This window comes from Mustela nigripes, chromosome 3 (assembly GCF_022355385.1).
Source record: "Mustela nigripes isolate SB6536 chromosome 3, MUSNIG.SB6536, whole genome shotgun sequence".
Classification (NCBI taxonomy): domain Eukaryota; kingdom Metazoa; phylum Chordata; class Mammalia; order Carnivora; family Mustelidae; genus Mustela; species Mustela nigripes.
The window spans coordinates 159,943,673-159,953,886 of record NC_081559.1 but is presented as its reverse complement, the minus strand read 5'-3'; the positions used below and the strand labels follow the sequence as shown (position 1 = coordinate 159,953,886).

General features: G+C 49.1%; 1 protein-coding gene across 3 annotated transcripts; it reads right to left on the bottom strand.

Moving 5' to 3' along the window:
- Positions 1-1,344: 1,344 nt before the first annotated feature.
- Positions 1,345-9,080, bottom strand: OSR2 (odd-skipped related transciption factor 2). 3 transcript variants are annotated; one of them, XM_059392922.1, is made up of 4 exons: positions 8,706-9,080; positions 3,858-4,626; positions 2,688-2,787; positions 1,345-1,920 (listed from the first exon to the last, which is right to left on the bottom strand). In XM_059392922.1, exons 2-4 carry the CDS (start codon positions 4,511-4,513, stop codon positions 1,738-1,740), a joined length of 939 nt encoding a protein of 312 aa, XP_059248905.1. In that variant the 5' UTR covers positions 4,514-4,626; positions 8,706-9,080; the 3' UTR covers positions 1,345-1,737. The 3 variants fall into 3 exon arrangements, with proteins under 3 accessions (XP_059248905.1, XP_059248906.1, XP_059248907.1); XM_059392923.1 differs by having other exon boundaries at positions 1,345-1,838; XM_059392924.1 differs by lacking the exon at positions 8,706-9,080 and adding an exon at positions 4,716-4,947.
- Between the last annotated feature and the right edge of the window lie 1,134 nt (positions 9,081-10,214).

Here is a 10,214-nt window from a genome sequence, read left to right as displayed (position 1 = left end):
TGGAGTCTAGTCCTTAAATCCCCATTTACTGGGGCACCTGGGTAGCTCAGTGGGTTAAAGCCTCTGCCTTTGGCTCAGGTCATGGTCTCAGGGTCCTGGGATCAAGCCTCACATTGGTCTTTCTGCTCAGTGGGGAGCCTGCTTCCTCCTCTCTCTCTTTCTCTCTCTTTTTGGAAGCCTTTCTGCCTACTTGTGATCTCTCTGTCAAATAAATAAATAAAAATCTTAAAAAAAGAAAAAAAAAGTAAATCCCCATGTACCGTTCTGGAGAATTCTAAAGTACAAACATAGAACATGTTACCCTAAACGTAAACATGCCATCCAACACAAATATAAAAATGAAAAAAAAAAATCCAAGAGTACCTAATTCACCCTTTTGTTCAGTATTAAGCCTGTGAGTACCTACTAGGCTACTGGACCATGGGTTCCTCTGATGTTCTTCCTTTAATTCTAGTTATTTCCCTTCCAGCCTCTGCCTAGTACTACAGTTTATCTGTGTCCAAAACCTTCCACCTAAATCCTATCCAGGTTGTCTGTCATGATATTAGTGTCACATTCCCCAGGAACCATCTGGGAAAGGTTGAAATGCCTCAGAAGATTATTATATGCTTGCCATGAGCTCTATACAGAGTACCTATACTTCTGGCATTTTCCCAGGGGTCGAAGGCCAACCAGTGACAAGAGACTTTGCAAGTGACCCAACTCACTTTGCTTTGCAGAGAAAGCTGAACCTTCTAGAAGAAAGCATCTCTATCCTAGGAAAAAAATATTTTCACAGCTAAGTAGTTCCTCTTTTCTCCTCTTAACTGCCATCTTCTGAAGGTTGTACCTTCCTGTATTCTTCTATAGGAGGATTATTAGGCTTCTCTCCTGAAACCAGGATAAAGTCACTGTCTATAGTGCTAAATCATAGTGTTCAAAGTCTAATGGTAAGAGAAGTTGTCCATCGTAAACTTTGACACTAGGTCAGGGACTTTTCTCACCTTGTGCTTTCAGGCAGGGCAGTCTTGGAGTTGGGTGCTATTAACAATGATCATTATATTGTTTTTATCTGAAGGAATAATCCACAAAGAATTAGAATAAACAAAGGGGAATAAAACCTTAAGGGTATCAATTTTAATATCTTCGAAAAACAAAAATTCCAATTCCAAACCATCTAATTCCAAAATGCCACAATACAGAGAGGGAAGAGCTGAAGCTTCAGTAAAAGAATTGTGAAAAGTCTTACTTTAAAAACTTAGGGATAGAGAACACCCTCTATACTGAATATTTTGGAGGTATCCTATTCTTCCAGAACCCAGAGGAGAAGCATCAGTTAAATAGCAAGACACTTTTGCAGAAATATTGAAACAAACAAGAAGGAGTTTTATTTTGGAAATACACTCTTTAGAGATAAATTTGGCTTCCATTTTCCATATCTAGGTGCATCCAACAAGATACAAAAACAAACAAAACAACAAAACAAAGACCCACGACATTATGTACAGAGCTCTAAAATGAGCTGTGAATATCTACAAGAACTAGCATATGCTCTTTGTGAAGGGATGTACTTGTGTGGCTTTCTACAGTTCTCAGTCCTTGAGAAGAAGGGTTAACTCCCCAGGGCTGCAGGTACGGCTGCAGCAGGGGAAGAGCTGGGGTCTGTAAGGGGTTGGGGGGTGCAACCCCTGGGTGAGAGGCGTGGAGAGGTGTCTGGGGAGGGGAGCAGCGGCGGCATGGGACACATCCTGGGCTTCTCTAGAAGTCCTGCCGCGGGGTGTGAGTCAGGCTGTGCCGCCGCAGATCACAGTTTCGCCTGAACACTTTGCCACACTGCTCGCAGCTGTAGGGCTTGATGTCTGTATGGGTGAGAAGGTGAGTTTTCAGATTACTTCTCTGATTAAAGGTTCTTCCACATGTGGGACATTTGTGTGGAGATTCCTGTTCAGATGTGAAGCAAGCAAAGGATTAATCCTTCACACCACCACCGCACCCTTCTCAATAGTTTCTGTCTTATCGGTATCACAAGCGTTAACATAACACGCGCACGACAACAAAAGAGGGGACTTGCAGGAACAAATCTGGCTCCTAATCCTCCAATCGCGAAAACACCGGCGCAGGCACACATAGGGGCCCCCGATTACACTGATAACTGCTGGTGGCCACCCCGGTGGGCTTTGTGATTTCCAGGTCTTTACATTTCATCACCGTGTCACAGGCAGGAAAAGGAGGAAGGAAAAACTCTAATCCTCTCTTAAGGAACGACATTCTCCCGGGCAATAAGGCTTCTCTTTGCTGGAAAATTAAACTATTCCTCAATGTTCAGAAAACTACAAATTATGAGGCCCCTGGGAGAAAGAGCATATGGGATTTCACCATGCCTCCATTATCAAAATTACCTTTATTTCCTCCCAAAAGCTTTAAATGCAGGGCAGATCAGATGGGGGAAAAATTAATTCTAAAATTAGGATTTAGAATACAGAGAATGGTCTTTTCTTTAAGAAAAATATAATCATGTTTTGTGTTAAGTAAGATTAAATTTGGGGGGGGGGATTATAAAAAAGTTGAGTGCTGTTTTCCCCACCTAGAAAACTAAATCTAAACAGAGCCTTTTAAGAGAAAGAGTCTGCCATGAAACACCTTCGTAAGGAGAAAAAAAATCATAAAATGAAACCAGCCATTGTCTTTAAACAAGAAAACAAACTTACCTGCATATGTAAAGTTTTGTGAACTGCTAGAGTTCTAGACTGACAAAATCCTTTCCCACACTCCTGACATTTGAAAGGTTTTTCTTTGGAATGGATATACCTGTAAATCAATATAAGGTTTCATTGAAATGGTTTTATGACCAAGGTGAGGAGTTTCTTTTGACAGTTACTCAAGAGGAAGTCGTGAAAAGACAAAAGAAACGGGAGTCCCATTATTTATGTTTTCAGATTGTGTTTTTTCCCCCCTGTGTAATTCTGTTTATGGTTAACCTCAACTAACAGATTCTTCCAAACATTCACCGAAGGCTGGCTTTATCTACACTTGATCGCCCTCTCTGGCTGTATTCTGGAGCTCAAAATCCTGCTAAATGTGTCCTTCCTGGTCTCTTCGGCTTTCTTTGGTACTTAAACTGGTCAAATCAGGACGTTAGGCAAGGTGGAATTCAGGGCAACTGATTTTTAGCAAATCCCTAAATAGCCAAGGAAGATCCCAACCGAAGTTCTAACCCTGTGGAACAGCAGGCAGAGTCCAGAGAGAAGATAAACCAGCCCTTCTCCTGGGAGGTTTTCACCCAATGAAAACACTTACGTTATAGTATTTCTTCAGTTGCCGTTTAGGAAATGCAGAGTTTAAGGTCGTGGAAGGGTTGTGGGGAGCTGTTTCTAAATTCAGTGATCTCAAGACCCTCATAAATAAAATAAAATAAAGTTTGCCTTGGCAGGCTCTGGGGTGCACCTGGGGGTGGGGAGATAGTGAAGGGAGGGAACCCAGTGAAGATGGCCTGAGAACATTAGAAATGGTCTGACTGCAACCTGGACTAATACCCACCATGGGGAGGTCTTTGGGGTCCCTGGGCTGTACCCTCTCCACCTCCCCAACAGCAACTGGGAGAAAACTGGGAAACAGATCTCAGGACCAAGACTAACCCACAAGATTGCAACTGTCCAAGGATGAGAAAAGGCCCTCCCGCATTCCAAACAAGGACTCCGGTAAGAGACAGCGGAGAAAAAAGGTAAATGTTCGGGATTAGTTGTAGCTGGCCGGGGAGGGCCGTTGGGGATATATTCTAGTTCAGAGGGGATTTTAGTGACCCTGGAATGTCTCTCAGGACTCAGTACTCTGGCCAAAGTCGTTTTCCCTTCCAAGGCCAACCTCTTTCCCCACCTCACCTGTGATCCCGCAGGTGATCTTGCCTCCGGAAGGCCTTGTGGCAGATGTCACACGTGTATGGCCTCTCATCCGTGTGGGTCCTCTCGTGGATGAGCAAGTTGTAGGATTTGGTAAAGTGTCTGCCGCAAAACTTGCAGATAAACTCTTTTTTCGTTTTGGAGGGCAACCTCCCTCGGGAAGGCTTTCTGTCCGGAGTCAATTTACTGAGCCCTGAGATGGGGCTACCCAGCCCCGGGCTCAGCTTGGTCAGGTCTCCCATCTTAGGGGGATCCTCTTGCGTGGCAGCCACCGCCAAGTTGGCAAAGTCAAAACGGGGCCGATCCTTGTGCAGGGCTGGGAGGACGTGGGCAATGGCTCCCTGCTTGGGGTGGAAGAGGTGGGTGGTAAAGGGCAGAGCCGGGAAAGGGAATCGCGCGTCCACGAGGCCCTGCGCCGCCGCCATCTCGGTGATGGTGGAGCGGGTGATCTCGTGCACGTTGGGGTACCCCAGTGTCCAGTGGTTCATGTGCATGGTCTGCACGGCGCTGAGACCGTACAGGCCCTGCAGGTGGTCCACCGCGGCGGGAAAGGTGTTCACGGCCTGCAGGAAGGAGTAATTGGTGAGCTGCAGCGACGGGTGTAGCGGGATGGGCGCCGGCAGGGCCTTGCTCCCCATTCTCCCGGTGGTTGGGGGGCGGAGGGAACCGCCCCTTTCTTCCAGGACTCGGAGGCAGGTGGGCGTGGGGCTCCGGTGAAAACCCAGAGAGGCAACAGCACGCAGAGCGAACCCTAAAAATGGCAGGGGAAGAGAGGGAGAATTGTGACTATTATCTAAGCCCCCTCGGCCCACCCTTTGGCGCCAGCAAGGGTTACCACACCTTCCTTCAAAGTCTTCCTCCCCACTCTACTCCGGGGTCCCCAAAAGGAGTGGTGAGGGAACAGCAGAGCGCCTGCCAGGCGAGTCAGCACGGAGCTCGGCCCCGGGGCCAGGGTGTCAGACGCGGCAGGAAGTGGCCTTCTGGCGAGCGGGTGCCCCGCACCCCAGCAGCCTTTATGTGGGCGCCTACAGGAAGGTTGGAATGCCAGCACGCAAGGAACGGGAGAAAGAAAGGTGGGGGGGGGGGGGGGAGGAGTCGTGCAGCAGAGGCAGCACCCACTTCACCCCAACCACCCCACCCTGTGCGGAGAAGCTCCGGCAAACCCGACGGCCAGCCGAGACACCAGCACCCGCAGGCCTGCGGCCGAGTCTCTGTTGCCGGGGCGCTTCCGAGCTCCCAGGGGAACGACGTGGAGGGTCCCTCCTAGCCCCCTGCGGCTGCTCCTCCTGCAGCGCCCCCAGCCCGCTGCCCCTCCCCGCGGTCGCCTTTCCCGCGCTTACCCCCGCCGCGCCGCGGGTGCCGCAGCGCAGCCCCCGTGCGTTCTGCGCTGCAGGGCCCTCGGGCCCTCGGAGGGGCCAGTCTCGCCCCGCGCTGACCTCGGACGTTTTCTTTTTCCTTCCTCTGCCTCAGTCCCATTTATCAGCGGTGACGGGCCACAGGAAAGAAAAGTGACACCTCGGGGGCCGGGTTCAGCCTGGAATTGCCCCCTCCTCCTTCCCAGGGGCCGTTCCCTCCCACCCCCCACCAAGATCCCTTCCAGATGGTTCAGGCTCCCAGGGGGTGAGTTGCGGTGGTGTGGAATAGGGGCGGGTGGGCGGAGAACCTCCCTGAGGCCCGAACCCCTTCTCCCAGACTGAGTGCCAAGCTCTCGGGAGGCCGGAGCGGCTTCCCAGCCTGGCATTAGGAGCCGCTCCTGCACCGGCGAGGCCTCCGGGGAAGAACAGAGAGGAGTGGAGGGGCGAGTAGGCGCCCTGAGGAGGCACAGGAAAGGGGCAGCCAAGGAGCCACAGCGATCGATCGTTTGAGGAGGTACAGTGCGTCTTTGACCGCCAGGAGGAGGGTCGTTGATCTGCTCCGAGACGTGGGCGGCCTGGGGCCTAAGCAGGGTGCAAGCACTCGCATCTCTCTGCCCCCCAAATAACAACAGAGAGGTCTGATTTCAGACCCAGGTTCCCCAGGACACCTCACCTGCATTCAGGGTGGGCCCACCTTTGCCCACTTCAGCTGCCTTTTAGCAATGGTTCTGCCAGCTCTGCGGACCTGGGCCTTGCCTCTGAGGGCAGCTCCCCAGGTGCGGGACTCACAGTTAAGTGCTTTCCCTGGAAAGGGGGCCGGCAGGCCGGTTAGAGCCAAAGACCTTTCAGCCTAGCTTTTGAACCCAGCGGGAAGGTGGGAAGGTTTGTCCAGTCTCTAACCCTCATCATCTACCCCTTTAGTTGTCTGAATCTTCTATAGGGCGCTGTGAAGTGTTGCCCCGGGCTCCTGGGGCTGACCTGGGGGACGCGCTAATTACACAGCGCTCTGACAAGGCAGAATTTTGTCCTCTCAGTGAGGCTCACACCTTCTCTCCCTCCTCTTCTGTTTGGAATGCTCAGAGACAGGGATTTATTAATGAACCGCTTCTGCCTCGTGGTATTTGGTCTGGGAGTTCAGACTGGGAGTTAATGAGAGGTGTGTAACAGTCAGAGGGGCTCAGTCAGACCATTCAACCGAAACTGTAAACCTCCATTAGTAATAAATTTTCCCACCACAAATCACGATTCATTTTTGTTCAGTGGCAACCCTCAAGCCCTCCTAGAAAGGCAGGAAAAAAAAGGTACCGACATTCCTGGTAATCTATCTGATTATTCCCTCTTCCATCAAAATAGTAAGTTATGCTTTTATTTCCTTCTTTTTGTGTAATGAGGATTTTCCGGAGAGTCAAAATATTATCTTCTCCCTAGAGTTAAAAAGTGGTCTCCCCCATAGAGAGGAAACTGAAATTAATATTTGGGTATATTCCCAGACTAGATTTCTTAGAAATAAATACAGGAGGCAAAGTATGACTCCTACCTCTGTTATGGGGGGGGTTGGGGGGAGAGGGTGTCAATTGGAGGAATATCCCACCTGTGATTTCCATTTTACGTGCACAAAGTGAAATCTGCCCTAAACGTTACATGTTAATTCTGCCAGCAGAAAGTTGAATGCCATCTCCCTTCCCTTTTCTTCAAATGGTTTATAACACAAAAGTTAGCAACTCTATTACAGTTCAGCTCAAAGTGGCACAAAAGTGTATCTCATAGTAAGTTTTCATTTTAATTTGCAGGACAGAGATCTTCTTCATAGAGGAACAGCAAATCCTTGGTGACTTCAACCCTTTTAGAAATAGAACAACTCTAAATATTCACCAAACACTTTTGCCATAAATAATTACAGAATTTAGATTTCCACTCTTCTACTGAGTTGCTGGAAATGTATGTCAAAAGATATTTTAAGTCCACGCAAAAGATCTAAAGTACTTTCGTTTTGTCTAGAGTTGAGCATGTAATTCCCACACTGAGTTTCAGGCAATAACAGCGGTCATCATCCTTTGCTGTCAATTCTCCACTACCCCTTTTCCGACCATTGGTTACTTTTAATTTTACAAGGAAGGAACCAATGAAGACATTAATATTTCAGTGGAACTGAGACTAGTTTTCTCTCATCAGTCTTCTTCATAGGGATTTCCAGGCATATACAGAAGTTTTGTAAAATTTAGTTCACTGGTTGTCAACAAGTAAAAAAAAAAAAGAAGTGTACATAACTAATTTCAGTTCAGTGAAGCTTTCAAAACATTGAAGAAAAAAAGGTACGCGGTAATTTGATAGAGTCTTGCTCTTTGGTAATGCTGTTATTACACTGAGTTATCTAAAAATAATATACAGTCAGGGGTCATCTGCTAAAACCTGTGGTTGGTGTGAGAGAAATGACTGATGGATCCATAGACTCGCTGAATTTCAGCCCAAGCCACAGTGGAATTTTGCATAAATCCGAGCGAAAGTCTTAGTAGATCTAAGGAGATCATTTAAAAAGTAATAATGATGGCCAGCTTGGATCAGGTGAACAGAGGAAAACGGCCGCGAAGTTCCTGCCCCTTCGCAGCGCCTCTGCCTTCCCAAGGAGTTAATTAAATTAAGATGCCTTCCGCATAATCTGGGTTCTGTTTCTCTCAGCTCCCTCGCTCCCCCTGCGTGAGTAATTTTCTTGTTCTGCTCGGGACTGCAGTTCGTTCAGCAGAGAAAGTAGCTGTCTGTGCCGTTTCGCTGCGGGAAACGCCAACCCTCTTTTGTTCTCTGCTAACAGGTAGGGAGACAGATCTCGCGCTCCCTGCACAAACACCTTTTTCTCCCTCCTTCCTGCAAACACCAGTCCTTTCTCTGTAGCACTTACTCGAGAATCTAAGAGTTTAAACCCCAGGGGAATTTGCCTTCTGCATCCCACCCCCCCTCGCCCTAGGTCTGGAGGGTGGGAGGGGGAAATCAAAAGGCCAGCAACAAGGTTGAAGAAATTACCTAGGTCTGAACTATTATTACTTCCTTCTTGAAACCGCCGGCTAGGCAGGCAGTGTGAGCCCCGGCGCGTTGGCGCTGCGCTGCGCTGCCACGCCTGCCCTGGGACGGGTGGACCAGGAATACTACGGCCCGTCGGAAACACCACGGGATCAGGGGGTTTTATCTCAGCATACGTCGATCAGCTTTTATAAGAAGCCTTGCTGAATGCTTAGATTAAATGTCGCAAAACAAAACTAAAAACAGTACATAAAAGTGTGTGTCCTTAAGTGTTAGGCGGGAGTGGAGCGCGGGGGATCCGATACAGTGAGAAACACAATGCCCCAAGGTTGCATCCGTACGATTTCTTTTCACAATTTCTGAACGTGCGGCACGCCTGACCGAGAAGCTGAGTGTCCCCTGCACCCCCTGCACCCTTTCTTCCTTAAGGCGGCTGCAGCTCCTTCTCAGAGCGGACACTCACCTCCCTCTGAAGGGTCCGCCCGGGCAGCGCCGATCAGACCCGGCCCAGGTGGTGAGGCGCGGAGCTCGGAAAGGTCATTGGGTCCACGCGGGGCAAACTTCTTTTTCCGAGCGGAATCCCGGGAGCCGCGGACATGATCTGGAGGACGGCGAGCAGCAAAAGCGAGAGCGGATCCCAGCCTTCGTCCGGGTCCTTGGACGTGGAGTTGGTAAAGCTCGGGGGTTGTTGGAGCCGAAGCTCAGCGCTCGCCCGGAACCCCGCGCCTCCGCGAGCCTCTCGCCGCCGACTCCGGGTAAGGTCGGAGCCCGCAGTCTCGCAGGGCCATCACCCTCCAGCAGCGAGCGCTCCGAGCTCTGTCCCGCCCGCGTCCCTCCCCAGGCTGCTCGCGGCCAGGAGTCCCGGGCTTTAGTAGCAGCCCCGCCTCCCCTTCGCGCGGGCGTCCAGCGGCAGCGCGGGGCCCACGGAGCCTGGCTCCGCCTCCGCGCCCGGCGCCCGCTAATGGTCCACTCTGTTTACTTGTGTTTGGATAGCAACTGAGTCTTAAAGGCACAGGTTTCCTCGAGGTTTCCCTGCTCCAGAGATGAGCCGAAGGTGACTCAGTTCAAAACTCACACATAAGCAAAGCCCACCCCCTTTTCCTTCTCGGTGCCACTTTTCCTTATACTGTTAGAAACTGAACAGCGGGTTCTCTGCTTCCTGAGACCCTGCAGAGAAACCCAAAGAGCATTTTGTAGTCTTATTTGACGCTCTCGCCAGCTTAATTTCCACATCTTAACACGTTTAATATAACCATCTTTTTCGTACAGTAAAGTCAATCAGTGCTAGACTGGATTCTCCAAAATGTATCACATTTCCCTCAATTTTAAATACAGCTTTGTACATACTTTTTGTCAATTATGACAATATCTGCAGTTTGCTTTTGTTTGCTGTTTTCAAAACGAAGTTTGTTTTTAGAGGTGACAATTGACTAATTCCGTAATTACTGCAAAGACATACTTGGGATTCCCCCAGAAGAAATTTCTTCCAACATTTAAGGTTTATTCAGTCAAAGTACATTTTATAAGTAGTAAACCAACTTGGTCAAAGGGTGGGCATCTGCAACCCATTGGCAAACAATAAAGACTCCATCTGGAATGGGTGAAGAACAGTCATTTTAAAATTTTAGGAAAATTCTCTTGTAGCTTCTCAAACATGTTCATCTCCATTCCCAGCCCAAAACAAAAAACAAAAACAAAAACAAAAAAGAAACACTTCATTGCTCAGTCTCGAGGAAAGGTAATCGAATTTGGTGTAGATACATTTTACAGGTTCTTCTAAAGGCTTGGTCCTGTGTGAGTCTAACTGCAGAACGCACTTCAGCTATGCTGTAAGTAGGGTGATCAAGTGACAGAAAGGGAATGACACACTCATTTAACAGCCTCTTTCCAGATGAGAACTGAGAGAACAACATTGAGCAAAACGCCCTTCGTCCCAGACGAGTCACTAGAGGGGATTTGCGTTAACCCCTGG